This window comes from Helianthus annuus, chromosome 17 (genome assembly GCF_002127325.2).
Source record: "Helianthus annuus cultivar XRQ/B chromosome 17, HanXRQr2.0-SUNRISE, whole genome shotgun sequence".
NCBI classification, from domain to species: domain Eukaryota; kingdom Viridiplantae; phylum Streptophyta; class Magnoliopsida; order Asterales; family Asteraceae; genus Helianthus; species Helianthus annuus.
In genome coordinates, this window is record NC_035449.2 from 24660201 (window position 1) to 24679939 (window position 19739).

Genomic DNA, 19739 nt, shown 5'->3' on the forward strand with positions numbered 1-19739 from the left:
CATGCCACGTCTTCGCATCTTCAGTTTTGTTCAGTCTCTGGGCTTCTCTCTCTCTATCTTCATCAACAGACTCCCCCTAACAATGTGCTGGTATTTCTTTGTTCTTCAGCAGCATCTGTATCAGGATCGTTTTCTGGCTTTCCATCCCACAACTGTTAATTTCCAAGATCAAAACTTGGCTCTAGTTCTGCTTACGATCGATAGCCTGGCTCATACTTTGTCTTCAGCATCTACAGGAATCAGAAACCTGGCTTTCTTCAATCAGAGTCCACAGGTATCGTAACCTAGCTCTCGTCTAGTTTAGATCTCAGGATCGATTGACCTGGCTCAACTTGACTCCTGCATAAACTCTACCTCAAAGTAAGATTTATACATTTAACAATTTGAATATTAACATATGCACCTAACATCGACTCCCAATATAGACGTATGCACCAACACGCTGATATAATCAGACGACTCCCTCTCATAGTAACTTCCTCTTTGATGAACCAATTGTTGAATTAAAAACATATTTTGTTGTTCAAAACACACTCCCCCTCACAACAATGTCATCATGTTTAGCACTTTGAGACTTTGAAAATCAGCTTTCCAACATCAGTTGTCGAAAATCTTTTTGACCTTTTCAAAAGTTTATGCTAAAACACACACAAAATCTTTTTGGATTTTCTGTAAGAAAGTAAATGCCACCACTTGTAGAATCAAGAAAATGCAGAAATGAAATATTTACAAACAATATTTTTGTGAGTTTGCGTAAGAGGATCATATCAGTTTATGAGACATGTCACGAACACCGTTAAGCTGATTACATTTTAAGTTCTAAACAATTCACCTAGATTGTCAGTATATTTGTCCACTTAAATTTTCACACAAAGTTCAATTGGTTCGAGATACGATGTTAATGTTTTAAACACTTGGACTTATCCGTGTGTCCCACTACTTGAATATACTCCCGTATCCAGATCCCAATATTCAGTCTTACAGGTGAGTATACCACAGGTGAGTATACCACAGATGATATCTGTCAGGGGTTAAAATGCGAGGGCCGTGAGAGCTCAGGTCGATACTTCCGTATACGCAAAGAGATGACGGCTTCGACTTTTCGGTGTGTCCGCTTTAGAGGATCTTTTGATTACAACAGCAACGACTATCAATTTTATTATTTCATCGACATGCTGAGGGTGTAGCTGTGTTTCAAGCATTTGCCGAAAGCATTATCCGGGGACTAGGTCAGTATTTCCATACAGCAGAAGTCCTGGGATAATACCCCAGATATCACTGAGCATAAAGACCTAGTATCTCAGAATAAGGGACCTTTCAAACAAGATTTCAGGGGTTACCTATATATTCAAGAAGTTGTTAACCCACAAAACAAGCAAGTTTGAAATTTTTAGGTTTATATCTCGTCACAATTTACTAAATGTATAAAAACCTACTGGCATATCCGCAGTGAGATTGTTTATCACATTTTACATTACAATTCTTTAGCATGTTGTGACAGTCCACTGATGTACTATCATTTCCTCTTTTCACAACAAAACTCATTTTACTTTTTATCATGTTTTTTTTTTATTTTTCAAATTTTCTAATGTTTTTGGATTTTATGAAAATTATTTTCTACTCCCCCTAAAATGCAAACACATTAAAGAAAAATTGAAAACTATCTAAACGCTTGACCCACTTGAACACAAAACTAACTGTACAGAAACTTGACAACTGACATCGAATTGCATCAATTCGCCATCCACTAATGCGTAAACAATCCAAGCTCCCCCTTTCAACAAACCATTTTCTCATTTAGATTTCAAAACACTTAAGTTTGTTTTAATCAAAATGATTTTTCCGGAAAATGAATTTGTATTTACCACTTGTATATTATCCACTTGTTAAGTACGGGGATATGGTTCATCATCTCTGTCCTTTACGCATATGTAGTAAATCAAGTACAACTTAATGTCCCTGATTTACCGTTTTGCAATCAAGCAACCTCTATACCACTTGTAAGAATAACCACTTGAAGGTATAATCAAATAATACCAATTGTAGGAATGTTACGTCTACATGAATCATTTTACCAATCAGGATGCCGATTCCTGCTTCTTACTTATCAACCTGGAAGCTCTGGCTTAGTCCTTTAACCTGTAAACATTCAAACATTTTTCAAATTCATTCAACTCTCATAAAACATGAATGATGCCGATTCCTGATCCACGATATAAACTTGGGATCTCTGGCATAGTCCTAAGACTTCAAGGGAAACAAACTTCCATCCAAGTCTTCTCAGACTTGATGGCTTTCAATTCTTGCGCAGTGGGGTTGTATGTTGCCTTTTTAGTTGCATAAAAGTCTTTAACCCCCTTTGCTTTCCCATTAAGCATTTTCCCAAAAATTTTCTTAACATTCCCATTGAATGTTTTCTCGACATCAAACTTAGTTTTCTCTGTGTAAAACTGATTCGAGATATCAACTTTACCAACTTTCTGTTTAACCTCTTCAAATTTCAGTGATGGAAACTCTTCATCATTCACTGAAATTTTCACTTCAACCTGTGGCTCTTCTGGCTTTGTGGAACCAGATTCATCGCCAACTTTCTCATCAACCTTTTTAACAACCCACACTTGGTTGTCTTTCTCTCTCTTTTTGTAAAAATTCTTTTTAGAACACTCACCAACCTCATAAGTTGAGTTTTCAAAAATCTTAAATTTCTCGATTGGTGGTTCAACATCAACAACTTTTTCTTTCAACTTTTTAGAAACTCCCTGTTTTGTTTTGGCATTTTTCGGACAATTCCATGCAATGTGACCAGCTTCATTGCATTTGTAACAGGTTCGAGTTTCCTTTGAATGAAACACTCCAGTCCCATTCTTCTTCTTTTCTGCAAGAAACTCTTGATTTGAATGTCTCCAGAACGGTTTCTTCTGTTCTTCTTCAGCACTTCCTCCTGAAACAAATTCTGTTTTTGTTTTAGAATTTTTCTCATTTTTATAGTTTTCTAGTGGAATAAAGCCTAAACCTTTCTTTTTGTAGCTACGATTTTGGTTAGGTTTCTTTTGAAAACCAAAACCAGAATTGTAACCCTTTTTCTTGTTTAACCGTTGTTGAACTCTTGAAGTGTATTTTTTAGGTTTTCCAGTAAGATTTAAATCTTTTATTTCAGAAATATTAATTTCTGTCATTTTGAAAACCTTTTTGATCATTTCAAAACGAACACTTCTTATTGGAAACTCTTTGTCAGAATATAATTTGTCCGAATCATTTAAAGTGTATGCAACTTCAAATGTTTCATCATCCAAATTTGCCTTTGATAACAAAAATTCTTTACTGTAAGACCGTTTAACCGATGACTTTGGACTGTTGACAGACGAATTTGACCCTCCAGACTCAGACTTTGACTCGGACTCCTCATCAGTATCCAACACCTGATCGACCACCTTTTTGATTAACTCAGACTCATGATCAGTGTCAGACGAGGTAAACGTGACGTCAATGTTTTCTGGTAATTCATCAGTTGTGTCGGTTTTTAGCTTTATATTAACTGCTTTTTCAAGTTGTTCCTCGTTTGGTTTTCTAGGAAAATATCCTTCCCAAATTGGAGGCGGACACTTGTTATAGCTAACAGTCGGTTTCTTACCAGTATCCTTTTTCTTCGTCTTTTCATCTTGAAAAGCTTCCATACCTGCAACAGTTGGGTAAATATGATCAATGAGATAATCAGAACTAGAATAACTTTGTAGTAAACGTCTAATTCTCTCATTCTCAATCTTTTCTGTCTCCAACTCTTGCTTCCACTTAGCACTCTCTTCGAAGTAAAAGTTTATAGCTTTCTGCTTTGACATCATCACAGCATTCATCATCGTTAGTGCCTGTTCTCTTTCAGAATTTGTCTTTTGAAGACCAGTTACTGTTTTGTTTAAGACATCATATGATTCTTTTACATAGTTGAGATTGAACAGCAACTGCTCCTTCTTCTTTTCATACTCAGCAATTATATCGTCTTTTGCTGCACATTCCTTGCATGCTTCCAAATACTTCATGCAAGGCTTGATGACTTCAACAATCTTTTCAACTTCGATTGTTTTCACCACTTCAATCACCTTTTTTGCTTCAGTCACACTTTCAGCTACCTTCACTTTCTCAGTCTCAACCATCTCCTCAGCAACACTTTCAACGTTCTCATTCTGAACAACATCTTCAGTTTTCATTTGTTGTTTTTCTTTAGCAGCTCGTTTCTCCTTCAGTTTCTCCATGCGATCTGCAAAATAGAAATGAAAACTTTCAGGAGAAAGATGAGATTTTGCAATGTTAATATGCTTTTCTTCCTCATCATCACTACTGCTATCATCTGGAGGTGACTGATCAAACTGTACAGATTTTTCAGAACTAACATCTGATAAACCAGAATCAGATGGTATTTGATCAAAGACAACTTCTTTTTTCTGTGCTAACCTCATTTTGTACACTCTCATCTGAACTCTGTAAGCTTTCATCAGCACTTTCTGAACTTTCATCAGAAACAACAGACTCTTTCTCCACACTCTTCACAGTCTCACCAATAGACTTCATCCATGTGGCAAACATGTCTGGTTCTCTAACAATCTTAGCGATGAAGGCTTTGTATTCTCCTTTTTCATCAACAAACATATCCCAGCTGAAGCCTTCAGGTAGCCTTTCATCATCTTGATCGACTATACATGCTTTGCTTTCAGGTGATATGTAGTTGTTCCAGTTGAAATCTACCAAACACGCTCTCTTGGAATCCTCAATCTTCCTACCATGAGCCGTCTGTGATTCTTGCTGTTGACCAACCTGTTGATAAATGGCTTTCTGGTAGTAATCATCTTTTCCAAACGGATTCTGAGCACCACTAGCTTCCCTGTTCTTGCACTCTCGCTTGAAATGGCCTTTCTCCCTGCATCGAAAACAAGTAACTTTAGATTTGTCAAAACCTAAAGTAGATACATGAGCATCGAGAAAGTCATTTCTCCCAGTAATAAGCTTGAACTTTTCAGCCCGTCTGAGAACACTTGCTAGACACCATTTGATATCCATCAATTCCATCTCTTCGGCATCTATTTGATCGTAATCCTCCTTTGTGAGCATAGGATTTCCGATACGACCAGCAACTAGACCTTCATATTATAGCAACACTGAACCAAGTAAAGCCATGTGGTCTTTCGCAGTTTCTTCGGAAAAACTTTGACCCTCGGAAGATTCAAAGCGATGTTGCACTGAATCACATAACCATTTCCAGTTTTAGTGCTCTGAGAATGAAAACTTGTATTTGACTCTTTCGGATTGACACTTGGAAATGATGAGAATCCACTGCTGCTTTTGTTTGAACCCTGATCAGCCTTTTCCGTTGAATCCCCAGCACTAAATGCAGTTTGTATTTTCGGACTTCTCTCAGCTTCTGGAACCAGAACACTACCTTTGTAGTACATCTTTACGTCCTGTTGACCACTTGGACTGTTCATCCTAGCGATTTTCTGCTGTTCCAAATCCTGACTTTTGATTTTTTCAATAAACTGAGAAATCGTTAGCCCATCATAAACACCTGTATTCTTCAGAATCATCAAATACGTTCCCCACTCTTTCTGTGGTAACGCATCGGCTAACTTGTCTACCCACTCTTCACGATCTTTTGTAATACTCAGCATTGACATTGATCGCACTAGGTGGCAGTATCATTCTATCGGTTTCTTCGTATCTTCTCCCAGTAAGCTGCTGAACAAATCAAACTCTTTCTTGAGCAGCGCTTTTTTGCTCTTAATCATATTCTCACTACCCTCGAACTTAACACGAAGAGCATCCCAGATTGACTTTGAAGTCTTGTCATGCTGTAGCAGAATGAAGATGTGTTCTTTGATGGCTTGTTGAAGCAAACTGGTCATCATCTTTTCGGCTTTGTACATGTTCCGTTCTTGATCAGTAAACTCTGATAGATCTTTGATAACCTGCAAATCTGTTCGAGGCAGCACATATTTCTTCAGTATACATTCCCACGACCTAAGATGATTTGCCTGAACCCAGTTTTCGAATCAGTCTTTCCACCCGTAGTATTCTTCGATACTCATCAGTTTTGGGGGCTTTTGGGTGGTTCCCGTCTCATTTTCTAAATTCATGGTTTGTGCAATGACAGTTGGAGCTGACGGTGTAGCGGACGCGTTATAGAACTCGGTATCCATGATTTGTCAACACGTTGTTCACAAACAGTAACTTTGGAGCGAAATTAACAGCTTATCAGTTTGAAGCGAAATCCCAGAAAACCCTTAGAAGCGAAATCACTGATATTGCACAAAGGAGCGAAATCAGGAGTGCACAGGAGGGAAATCAAGGGTTTTGGACACCCTGGAGCAAAATCTGATATAGTTGCAGCCCTGAGCGAAATCAGATCTTAATCTGGAGCGAAATCCCTCAATTTATGTGACCCAGGAGCGAAATCAGAACTGAGATTGGAGCGAAATCAGCAAGTCTTGGCAACCAGGAGCGAAATCAGGATGAATTATGAGCGAAATCAGACAAGTTCAGTTCGAGCGAAATCATGTCCGAGGTCAATTTGGTCCATTTTTAATCCGATTTTAGATGTGTAACTTTCAGGGATTTGTCTATGTCCAATTATCTAAAGTCTGAGAAATTTTGATGAGGTTTTGTCCGTTAAAACTCGTTCTGGTGAAGAAAGAAGGTGTAGAAGTAAGAAAACTTGATGGATTCTAGCTAATCTCTGTAGAACTCCTCCTCCTGTGCTCTGATACCACTTGTAGGATCGTGATCTGACCCGAATGAGTCGTTCAGAGGAGTTTTACTCTGTTTCAGGTGCGGAAAACAAGAAACAAAGCTAGAAACAGCCGATTCTTCACTTTAACTACTGATTGTATTGATTAGAACGCAATTACAATCAGTCTTCACACCAGTAGCACTTTGGCGTGGAATACAAGATAATAGCTTACATGATTTCGCTCATGGAGACCTATATATGTGGTCTTTCGCAGTTTCTTCAGAAAAACTTTGACCCTCTGGAAGAGTCAAATGGATGTTGCACTGAATCACATAACCATTTCCAGTTTTAGTGCTCTGAGAATGAAAACTTGTATTTGACTCTTTCGGATTGACACTTGGAAATGATGAGAATCCGCTGCTGCTTTTGTTTGAACCCTGATCAGCTTTTTCCGTTGAATCCCCAGCACTAAATGCAGTTTGTATTTTCGGACTTCTCTCAGCTTCTGGAACCGGAACACTACCTTTGTAGTACATCTTTACGTCCGGTTGACCACTTGGACTGTTCATCCTAGCGATTTTCTGCTGTTCCAAATCCTGACTTTTGATTTTTTCAATAAACTGAGAAATCGTTAGCCTATCATAAACACCTGTATTCTTCAGAATCATCAAATACGTTCCCCACTCTTTCTGTGGTAACGCATCGGCTAACTTGTCTACCCACTCTTCACGATCTTTTGTAATACTCAGCATTGACATTGATCGCACTAGGTGGCAGTATCGTTCTATCGGCTTCTTCGTATCTTCTCCCGGTAAGCTGCTGAACAAATCAAACTCTTTCTTGAGCAGCGCCTTTTTGCTCTTAATCATATTCTCACTACCCTCGAACTTAACACGAAGAGCATCCCAGATTGACTTTGAAGTCTTGTCATGCTGTAGCAGAATGAAGATGTCTTCTTTGATGGCTTGTTGAAGCAAACTAGTCATCATCTTTTCGGCTTTGTACATGTTCCGTTCTTGATCAGTAAACTCTGATAGATCTTTGATAACCTGCAAATCTGTTCGAGGCAGCACATATTTCTTCAGTATACATTCCCACGACCTAAGATGATTTGCCTGAACCCAGTTTTCGAATCAGTCTTTCCACCCGTAGTATTCTTCGATACTCATCAGTTTTGGGGGCTTTTGGGTGGTTCCCGTCTCATTTTCTAAATTCATGGTTTGTGCAATGACAGTTGGAGCTGACGGTGTAGCGGACGCGTTATAGAACTCGGTATCCATGATTTGTCAACACGTTGTTCACAAACAGTAACTTTGGAGCGAAATTAACAGCTCATCAGTTTGAAGCGAAATCCCAGAAAACCCTTAGAAGCGAAATCACTGATATTGCACACAGGAGCGAAATCAAGGGTTTTGGACACCCTGGAGCAAAATCTGATATAGTTGCAGCCTTGAGCGAAATCAGATCTTAATCTGGAGCGAAATCCCTCAATTTATGTGACCCAGGAGAGAAATCAAAACTGAGATTGGAGCGAAATCAGCAAGTCTTGGCAACCAGGAGCGAAATCAGGATGAATTATGAGCGAAATCAGACAAGTTCAGTTCGAGCGAAATCATGTCCGAGGTCAATTTGGTCCATTTTTAATCCGATTTTAGATGTGTAACTTTCAGGGATTTGTCTATGTCCAATTATCTAAAGTCTAAGAAATTTTGAGCAGGTTTTGTCCGTTAAAACTCGTTCTGGTGAAGAAATAAGGTGTAGAAGTAAGAAAACTTGATGGATTCTAGCTAATCTCTGTAGAACTCCTCCTCCTGTGCTCTGATACCACTTGTAGGATCGTGATCTGACCCGAATGAGTCGTTCAGAGGAGTTTTACTCTGTTTCAGGTGCGGAAAACAAGAAACAAAGCTAGAAACAGCTGATTCTTCACTTTAACTACTGATTGTATTGATTAGAATGCAATTACAATCAGTCTTCACACCAGTAGCACTTTGGCGTGGAATACAAGATAATAGCTTACATGATTTCGCTCATGGAGACCTATATATGTGGTCTTTCGCAGTTTCTTCAGAAAAACTTTGACCCTCTGGAAGATTCAAAGGGATGTTGCACTGAATCACATAACCATTTCCAGTTTTAGTGCTCTGAGAATGAAAACTTGTATTTGACTCTTTCGGATTGACACTTGGAAATGATGAGAATCCACTGCTGCTTTTGTTTGAACCCTGATCAGCTTTTTCCGTTGAATCCCCAGCACTAAATGCAGTTTGTATTTTCGGACTTCTCTCAGCTTCTGGAACCGGAACACTACCTTTGTAGTACATCTTTACGTCCGGTTGACCACTTGGACTGTTCATCCTAGCGATTTTCTGCTGTTCCAAATCCTGACTTTTGATTTTTTCAATAAAATGAGAAATCGTTAGCCCATCATAAACACCTGTATTCTTCAGAATCATCAAATACGTTCCCCACTCTTTCTGTGGTAACGCATCGGCTAACTTGTCTACCCACTCTTCACGATCTTTTGTAATACTCAGCATTGACATTGATCGCACTAGGTGGCAATATCGTTCTATCGGCTTCTTCGTATCTTCTCCCGGTAAGCTGCTGAACAAATCAAACTCTTTCTTGAGCAGCGCCTTTTTGCTCTTAATCATATTCTCACTACCCTCGAACTTAACACGAAGAGCATCCCTGATTGACTTTGAAGTCTTGTCATGCTGTAGCAGAATGAAGATGTCTTCTTTGATGGCTTGTTGAAGCAAACTAGTCATCATCTTTTCGGCTTTGTACATGTTCCGTTCTTGATCAGTAAACTCTGATAGATCTTTGATAACCTGCAAATCTGTTCGAGGCAGCACATATTTCTTCAGTATACATTCCCACGACCTAAGATGATTTGACTGAACCCAGTTTTCGAATCAGTCTTTCCACCCGTAGTATTCTTCGATACTCATCAGTTTTGGGGGCTTTTGGGTGGTTCCCGTCTCATTTTCTAAATTCATGGTTTGTGCAATGACAGTTGGAGCTGACGGTGTAGCGGACGCGTTATAGAACTCGGTATCCATGATTTGTCAACACGTTGTTCACAAACAGTAACTTTGGAGCGAAATTAACAGCTTATCAGTTTGAAGCGAAATCCCAGAAAACCCTTAGAAGCGAAATCACTGATATTGCACACAGGAGCGAAATCAGGAGTGCACAGGAGCGAAATCAAGGGTTTTGGACACCCTGGAGCAAAATCTGATATAGTTGCAGCCCTGAGCGAAATCAGATCTTAATCTGGAGCGAAATCCCTCAATTTATGTGACCCAGGAGCGAAATCAAAACTGAGATTGGAGCGAAATCAGCAAGTCTTGGCAACCAGGAGCGAAATCAGGATGAATTATGAGCGAAATCAGACAAGTTCAGTTCGAGCGAAATCATGTCCGAGGTCAATTTGGTCCATTTTTAATCCGATTTTAGATGTGTAACTTTCAGGGATTTGTCTATGTCCAATTATCTAAAGTCTGAGAAATTTTGATGAGGTTTTGTCCGTTAAAACTCGTTCTGGTGAAGAAAGAAGGTGTAGAAGTAAGAAAACTTGATGGATTCTAGCTAATCTCTGTAGAACTCCTCCTCCTGTGCTCTGATACTACTTGTAGGATCGTGATCTGACCCGAATGAGTCGTTCAGAGGAGTTTTACTCTGTTTCAGGTGCGGAAAACAAGAAACAAAGCTAGAAATAGCTGATTCTTCACTTTAACTACTGATTGTATTGATTAGAATGCAATTACAATCAGTCTTCACACCAGTAGCACTTTGGCGTGGAATACAAGATAATAGCTTACATGATTTCTCTCATGGAGACCTATATATACTACCCTGATTTCGCTCAGAATGACACTTGACCATTTGGAGCGAAATCACCCACATCTGATTTTGCCCGAAATGTCAAGATTACACTTTGGAGCGAAATCTGCTTCTATGAGCGAAATCAGCTGATAAACTCACTAACTCTTCCTATTTTCTCGTAAAACGTGCCCTGATCTATACAATGCAATCTAAGACTCGATACAAGACGAAGTCGACAGATGTATGCACCAACATTGACAAACCCTGGTGCTTGTTCAATATAGACACATTCAGTAAGATTTCCATGTAAAATGGCATTGCTGACATCCAACTGATGATGTTTCCATTTGTTAATTACAACTAAGGAAAGAACTAAACGAACCATAGTAGTTTTGACAATGGGAATGTGTGAGAATAATCTAACTCTGTGATCTGGCTAAAATATTTAGCCACTAGACGAGCTTTGTATCGTTCAATAGTGCCATATGAATGACACTTTGTATGATAGATCCATTTAGAGCCAATAATATTGCGATTAGCTGGTCGAAGAACCAATGTTCGTGTGTTGTTGCGATGAAATGCATTAAGCTCACATTGTATGGCAAGAATCCATTTCTCATGCTTGGAAGTGGTTTTGAATGTTTTTGGATCAGAGACAACTAATAAAACCTGATGAAGAGGAAGGGTAACAGTATGAGATAAATTTGTAAGATGACAGATTTTAAAAATGCTAGATTTGGCATGAGCGACCATAAGGTGAGTGGAGATTGGTGGTGGTGGAGGAGATGTCAAGTGAAGTAGTAGGTGGAGGATTTGGTTTGGTTTGCACATGCGAAGTATGGGGTATGGCACGAAGAATACTGGGTGAAGGACTTGGTTTAGTTTGCACATGCAAACCAAATAGGAGGCTTTGGGACAAAATGATTAAGCAACCAAAGCTTCATGCTTGGTGTGTATAACATATAAGCCATATTAAAGGCAACCCTTGGCTAGCACCTGTTTGGTTTGATGATTCTAAATTGAAAAACAGGTTTTATGAGAACAAAACATCCACATTATTATCTTTAGTTAGTTTACTTACTAAATAATATTTTTAGTAAGGTTAGGAACCACCAAAGCATTATCTAAATCAAGAAAGCCGAATAGGTTCATAATACCCGTGTGAGAAACCGAAAGAGGTTTTCCATTACCAAAGAGAATTTTTTCATTACCTTCAGGTGGATTAGGATTCAAAGTGGGATCCGGTTTGGTGGTCATGTGGTTGGTTGCACCCAAATTGACAACATACCAACCGGTCCACGAGTGTTAACACAACATTGGGCAAGAAAAGCATGACCAAGTTTTCATTCGAAGGTGTGACAGTGGTGGCATAAGTAGCAATGTTGGGACATGCATTCATATGATATCCCTGGTTCCTGCAAATTTGGCCATGAGGCGGCCTTTGAGAATCATTATATGGTCGATCTGTAGACCAAGTATCATGGTGTGGAGGCCGATAGTGACAAAGGTAGGAACATATGAGCCAGCGGGTTAGGAGCTTTACGACGAGTATGCAACAGTGGGTGATATAGGACCATGTAGGGCTTTGATGAAAAGCTCACGACTCTTAGCCTGTGCCAATAAATCAGGAAAATACGGAATAGGTCTAGAGGAATGTATAGATGTTCAAAACGCTTCAAATGACAGACTTGATCCACAAAGAAATAAAGGGAGTTGTCTGTTGCCTAAATAGGATGTCCGATGGCAGTGAGTTGATCACAAAGAAACTTAAAGGAACGACTGAATTTCACAACTAATTTGTCACCTTAAGTGTTAATCGAAGTTGATCTCGAAGATTCTGAACCCGTTCAATCGAGGAGTTGCTATAAGCGGCTTCAATAGCAATTTACATATCACGAGACGTGGTGAGGCCCACAACAACAGAACCAGCCTCCTCCATAAACGAGACATTAAAAAGGATGATGAAGCGCTGATTAGCGGCACACCACGAGGCAAGATCAGGATTGATAGTTTGTTTATCTCCGTTTGTTAAGACCGAAGGTCTTGTAGCTTTAGAGCCACCAACATGATCAAGTAAATTTTGATATGTGAGGAGGGGAATCATTTGACTTCTCTAATATAGATAAATTGAAGATGAAAGTTTAATGGCAAGCATATGAACAATGGGTAAAGGATCATGAGTTGATGAGGAGGAAGCGATGAAGAAGTAGGGGGAATATCGATGTATTGAAGAAGAAAAAGAGAAAAAAGGTAGAAGACGGGATCAGTTAGAAAGAGAGGGGAATATGGAGAAAGGCTGGGGGAGATCAACCACACAAGGCTAATACCATGAATGAGGTGAATTCTCAATGATCTCCTCAATTATTGGAGATATGTATTTATAAATTACATTTTACAAAAGTAAGATACAAGAATGTATAAATTACACAAGGATATTTCTAATACTGAATATTTACAAGCTGTTATCTAATAATCTGACTTGAAACTAATGTAAATTTCAATACCAATCCGGCCCCTTCATATCCCACATTCTAATAATCCGAGTCCTTTATAGCCAACTTGAAACTAATGTAAAAGTCAATGCCAATAGATCAACTCCTCCATAGCCAACACTCTGATAATCCGACTCTTCCATATCCCACACTCTGATAATCCAACTCTAGCCAACCTTTGATGATCTGGCTCCTCCATAGCTAACATATATAAAAGTCAATGACTATTTGAACAGATGTAAATGTTATCAATGACTATTTTATTAATTTTTGAGGTCCACTTGCTTATCTCGATGATTTTTTCCCAATATTATTTGTCTGTAAAAAGGGTTGTTATTCATATCCAGAAGTACAATTTAGCAAAATCATATGGTTCGTGACTGAAATCATGATCAGTTGGGATAAAAAGAAAGTTTTACTTCTGTAATTTTAAAATAAGAAAAGGCTTAGCCAACGTGATCATCCATCACATTTCATGTTCATTTTAGGGGCTGAAGCTCTTTGTGAAAGTTTTGAAGACATAAGCGAAGACGGGCACCCGCGGTAGAGCACCCAAACAAAACAAACAAAATACATATTACACATATGCAAAAGCACCACAAACCTGATCAATATATGAGTACTAAACATGCTAGTTGTTAATTAGAAGAACAATCAGACAAAGTGGGCAGGGCCGGCCCAACAGTGTATTGACCCAAGGTTAGCGCTTAGGGTCTTCATTGGACAAGTAATTTTTATATGTATGCATAAGAGTATTAATTTGATTGCATTGGCATTGGCATTTACGATTGATGTAGTTTACTGGTAATTAGTTTGTTGAGTAAACTTCCGTTTTGCTCCCTGTTGTTTGGTCACTTTAACGGTTTTGCCCCAACCTTTAAAAATAGTCATTTTCCTCCAATAGTTTGCTATGGTTTTTCCATTTTGCTCCCACAGACAATTTAGATGGAGTTAGAGGTGGGGAGCAGAATGGAAAAACCACAGCAAACTATTGGAGGAAAATGACTATTTTTAAAGGTTTGAGGCAAAACCGTTAAAGTGACCAAACCACAGGGAGCAAAACGGAAGTTTACTCTTTATTATTTTAGGATCGTTTACGTCCTAGCGGTGCGGCGATGCTTTTGTAATGAAGCAAGCGCTTAAAGATTACAAAAACCAAGATAAACATGACTTTCCTCATGTTGAGGCGTGGGAGGTCGTTAGAACAAATCAAAAATGGTCGCCGGTACCATTGTTGGGTGAAGATAGCTCCGGCTCGAGTCAAAAAAGAAAGTCGTCGGATTCGGGAAATTATAAAGCGGATAAACCTAGTGCCGAAGTCTCGAGCGATCTTCCCGACATGAACGAGGATCCCTCGCCAAGAAGACAAAAGAGAAAGGAGAAAAAGGACAAAGGACCGTCTTCAACAAACGAAGATCCAAGAGATATGAGATATAACTGGTAGATTCGAAGAATACAAGGTCATGAAGAAAGAGTTGATGGATATTAAAAGGTTACGAGAAGAAAAATACATGACGTTGGCGGATGAGCAACGCGAGGCGTTGCGACAAACTATGTTCGACTAGGAGTTAGAGACGTTTAACCGGCCTCACGACAATGTTCACCCTTCGATGTTGGAAATCACACTCGCTAGAAAACGTGAGATCGCAAAAAAAATATGAGTGGCCTTGTCATTTTTAGTTTTTTTTTTGTTGTTGTGTTGTTTTATTAATATTTTTTTAACTTAGATTTTAATGTAATGGTTTTTTTTTATTTATAAAAGTTTGATGTTTTATTTGTTTTATCTTAACACATAAGTTAAAAAAAATAAAAAATAAAAAAAATAGTTTACCTATTCCAAAGTGTTTAACCACCGCCAACGTTTTTGAGGAATAGGTAAACAAAATAGGTAAAATGGCGTGGCACTGTTTGATTTGATTGAGTGATTTGAAAATTTACCTAATGAAAGTGTTTAACCACTCCCTTCACCCTTAACAGCCAAAATTATCGGTAAAACACTAGTTTGAAGTCTTTCTCTTTGTTTAAATATGTATTTTGTTAACTGTTTGTTGTATAGCTTATCCCAAAAAAAGCATTTTATTAATTTTAATTAAAAAAAAACCGAACGTGTCCGTACAATTAATTCATCGATAGACCTTGTTTGCAAAGGATTAATTACGTTACGGAACAAAGTAGTGAGGAAAAACATGATACCAAGCAGGGGCGGACCGACGTTCATGGGTGGGTGGGCGGGCGCACCCCTTGAAAAAAAAAGATTTAGGGGCTGTTTGACAACTTCTGAATGAATAAGTGCTGAATGAATAAGAGGTCTGAACCAGTAAGAGTTCTGAACCAGTAAGTGCTGAACCAGTTTAAGTCTGTTTGGTTGGATCTCTGAATGACTGTGGACAATGACGATTTTACCCTTCTGAATTATTTCTTGCTGGGTATAATGTATCTGTTTGGTCATAACTCCTAATAATGAAAAATTATTAAAGAAAAAAAAATACAAACCATCATAGAAAATCCAAATTACACATAAATCCTTCTTGAAAACATACTAATCCAAGTAGAAATTAATAATTCGCGTACAATTTGGGTTTTAAGCATTTGACATTAATTGAGTAGCTATCTCGTCACGCAAAGTAGTCATATATTCAATGCCTTGTGAGCCCCATTCCATGTCGTGAACAAACTGGCCATCACTTTCCTCCTGTTGCATTTCTCCAAAAAAGTGTTCTCGTTGTACTCCACAAATAACTGATCATGAATATTCCATTTCCTTATAAAGTTATGGATGGCGAAACACGCAATCACTATGTCTCTTTGTATTGGAAATGAAAAGGGGGCCATTTGTTTTAGGATTGGGAATCTTGCCTTCAAAACACCATATGCGCGTTCAATCACATTTCTGAGTTGTGCGTGAGCATGGTTGAACTTTTCTTCCTTAGTCAATGCACGTTGTCGTCGAAAATCGGCTAACCAATATCTCGTATTACGGTAGGGAGTCATAAACCCACGAGTGTTGGTGTATGCGGCATCGCAAAGGTAATATTTTTCTACAAATGTTAGTATCAAAACTATTAAATAAAGAACTAGACAAACAATTACATCAAATTTAAGGAAAGGTTAAAAACCTGGTGGGGGGAAATAAAAGCCGGAACTCGGATTAAATGCAACTTCTTTCAAAACACGTGAATCATGTGCAATACCCTCCCATCCGGCCCATACGAACGTGAATATCATATCAAAATTACAGATTCCTAATACATTTTGAAAGCATTCACCCTTTCCTCTTCCCCTGTAACGAGTCTGTTGATCACCAGGTACGACTGCATGTACAAGAGTTCCATCTAACGCACCTATTGCTCCAGGAAATATTTGTTTTATCCTTCTATGGTTTTCTGAAGCATTCGCGATTGGATTAGAAGATGTTGGAATTATAAGTTCTCTTGCGAAATTCATCATCGCAATTAAGACCTCATGAAAACATCTATGAGTTGTTTCTGTTGAGTGTTGAAACCTTTGCTTAACCATTCGAAATCGCTCATTATGTCCTATGACAATAAAAAACATAGCCATCTTTTCTTCAAAGGTTATTGACCTACTACTCTGCAACCAATTTCTTTGCTTAAAATGATTGCACAATAGTACATACACTTCACGTGACATGCGCATCATCTCATGACATTGTGTAGAAGTGCCATGCAACAATTCTTGTGTGTACTCATGACCGGTCAATGCCGAATTCAGATCTCTTATCCTTTCATGATTGGTCAATACCGAGGCTAATTGTAGCCAATGCCAACAAAGCATCAAGAAAAGCATAATCTCCTCATCCGAGTCCATAGGCTACCTATCACCCAAAATAATCAAGACAATAGAATCCAAAATAACATTGCATGAACATAGAATTCAAATAACATTCCAAAACATAGCATACAAAGTTTAGCATCTAATACAGACTTTAGCATTCAACAAGACAAATACAAACATAGCTTAAAGTTTAGCTATAAAAAACACATACTACCATAGCTCAAAGTTTAGCTATCAAAACGCAACTAGAACACAATATTAAAATAATCCATACTTCGCTCCCGCGTTCTTAACCCACATTTCACAAGTGTGCGGCTTAAGTTCTAACCACACTTTCCTCAAATCAGCACTTTCACCAAAAAGCAAAAGTGCCGTTTGATGTTTCGCATCAAATTCTTCCCATCCCAAAGTCTCAAGCTTCTCCATGCATGCATGTATATCATTAGACTGGTTGTGTTTCTTAAGCAACATGTTTGCCACCTTCCTTATATCCTCCCCAACTTCCATGAGATGTGCATTGAATGTTTGCTTCCCTTTTTTAGACCGACCCGGTGACTCATAATTAACACCTTCAGTTGATGATTTTCGTTTTTGTTTAGACCGATCAGAAGACTCTTCACTAGCCCCATGTTCCATTTGAGTGCCATCAATGTCCACAGGAGCAATTTGATCAATCATTTCCATAGAAGGATGAGGAATTGTAGAAGATGGCCCCCAACTATCAAAACCATTTGAAGTAGATCCTTCAAACAATTGAATACACAAGTCGGGATAATCAAGTGGCACTCTTCTCAACTTTTCTACGAATTTGTTGGACTATGTGGAAAAAAAACTAAGAATTACTATGAGGTTATTGAAATATGTGTATATATATATATGTATATATAAAGAAATACCTTGATCTCAAGTTGCCATTCCTCTTCCGTTAAGTTAAAGGTGTTTGTTTGAGGGTTATAAACATTTCCAGTTTTGTTCTTAAGCTTTGACCAAGCTGCAAATTTTGATTTCAAGTAATCATAGCGATTCTTCATTTGTTTTTGATCCACTATAAAATCATTTTCTATTTTCAAATTTTCAGCAACTCTCTTCCATGAAATTGCTTTCAGGCTACTACCCTCACGTCCATGAAGTGCAATTTCATGAACACATGATTCGAGAAAGGTTTTACCGACTCCTTCTTGCTTCCAATTAATCCTAGTCTTTTTGTCAGCCATTTCTTTAGTAGAATCTACAATTTGCTAAAAAAACAACTCTAATTAAATAATTAAATTCTAGTTAAACAACTACTGAAAATCAAGACTCTTTGGTGATCAAACTGTCTATACATCAAATAATAAATCAAACTGTCTTACATCAAATAATAAATCAAACTATCTATACATCAAATAATAAACTCTCTGGTGATCAAACTGTCTATACATCAAACTGTGTATATCATTTTGAAAATAAAGCAAACTATCTATACACCAAATAATAAATGAGTAGAAAATGAAATCATAATTGTAATAAATGATTGATATAAATGAAAAACGTTAAAGCATTGAGAAATTGATATTTTTAATGAAAGAAAAAAAACTTTAATGCCATTAAATGCTGCACTTTCCCATTGGTTTATTCATTCAACCACCACCGGTTTCAAGACTTTGTGCAAGACCAAAGTGCAATTAATTGAAACAATTCAAGACTTTGTGCAAGACCAAAGTGCAATTAATTGAAACAATAAGATACTAACAGCAAAAAAAACCCCAAATTGAAAAAAAAACGATGTGACTCAAATCTCATTGTCCTAGTACAGGCCCTAATGTGCTCATATTATTACAATCAGCGAGTTATCAACTGGTTCGATTTGTTGTTTGGTTGTGCGAGTTTGAAGGATGGTGATGGTTGGGATCTTTTTCCAGCTCCGAAGAGGGGGGTTTCGGTGGTGGTTGGTGGGTAAGAGGGTGAGAGATGAACTTGCAATCAACTGAACTCACACAACCAAACCACAAATCAGCTGTTAAAATCACAGACGAACTCGCACAACCAACATGGCGTATACGAAATCGAAGAACAAAGATTACTGAGGTGATGTCGTGGTCACAATCAAATTTAATCCAAATACAACTAAATAGATAGTGGTAAGTGGGTATCGAACACAGGGAGTTTGTGGAAAATGTGTTATTTCTAAATTACCTAAATTTAACTAATTGTAATAAGAGTGAATTCAAGAATTGGATTGTTTGATTTTAAAACTTAGGAATGCTAAGCTAATTGCAAAAATGAAAATTTAGTTGTAAACAATTGAGAGACAAATGACCATCTTTAGTTTCCAGTTTGTTTCAACGGTTGTACTATCCTCCACTAGAAAGAATCACATAGACATGATTCATGTAAGATTACTTGTTGTGATAAAAGGGAACGAAGTACTCAGATTCCTAGAACGTGAGGTTGTTACCGATGATCAATCAACCCTTACCCAAGCCTAACTATACCCATGATATCTCGATTTCCAACGGCACGAAGAACGTATGATTTCAAGATAGGATAAAACAAGATTCAACAATTTACAAGCAAATAATAAAACACCATAGTAAACAAAACATAAATAAGTTTACCATTCTAGAAATAGGGAATCACAATACAACCGTCTTAACAACCTTCAACTAAAGATGATCATAAAGAAACTAGCCACTCATGGCTTGAACAAATATTGTAGCAAAATAAGATAAAATTGTTCAACACAATCACCACAAACCAAGTCTAAATGAGAGATAGATGATAAGATATGTTTTTCTCACTCCAAGTCTCTAAAAATACTTAAGAACTCGTCCCTTAGCAGGTAGTAACCGATTCCTAATCATAAGTCCTCATAAATTCCATAAAAATGGCAATTTAATGAAGGAGTTACATGTTTGGTTCCA

General features: G+C 37.9%; 2 protein-coding genes across 2 annotated transcripts; both read right to left on the reverse strand.

Moving 5' to 3' along the window:
• Positions 1-15566: 15566 nt before the first annotated feature.
• LOC110923877 lies at positions 15567-16296 on the reverse strand. Its single transcript, XM_022167932.2, has 2 exons — positions 16158-16296; positions 15567-16079 (listed from the first exon to the last, which is right to left on the reverse strand). The coding sequence occupies exons 1-2, from the start codon at positions 16264-16266 to the stop codon at positions 15670-15672; spliced, it is 519 nt and encodes a 172-aa protein (XP_022023624.2). The 5' UTR covers positions 16267-16296; the 3' UTR covers positions 15567-15669.
• A 798-nt stretch (positions 16297-17094) lies between these two features.
• Positions 17095-18050, reverse strand: LOC110923878. Its single transcript, XM_022167933.1, has 2 exons — positions 17733-18050; positions 17095-17652 (listed from the first exon to the last, which is right to left on the reverse strand). Exons 1-2 carry the CDS (start codon positions 18048-18050, stop codon positions 17095-17097), a joined length of 876 nt encoding a protein of 291 aa, XP_022023625.1.
• Positions 18051-19739: the final 1689 nt, after the last annotated feature.

Coding starts and splice junctions, on each gene's coding strand:
- LOC110923877 (XM_022167932.2), bottom strand. CDS start 16,266: ATGATATTCACGTTCGTATGGGCCGGATGGGAGGGTATTGCACATGAT. Junction 16,080..16,157: donor CTTTTATTTCCCCCCACCAG/GTTTTTAACCTT, acceptor TAACATTTGTAG/AAAAATATTACCTTTGCGAT.
- LOC110923878 (XM_022167933.1), bottom strand. CDS start 18,050: ATGGCTGACAAAAAGACTAGGATTAATTGGAAGCAAGAAGGAGTCGGT. Junction 17,653..17,732: donor AATGGCAACTTGAGATCAAG/GTATTTCTTTAT, acceptor TTTTCCACATAG/TCCAACAAATTCGTAGAAAA.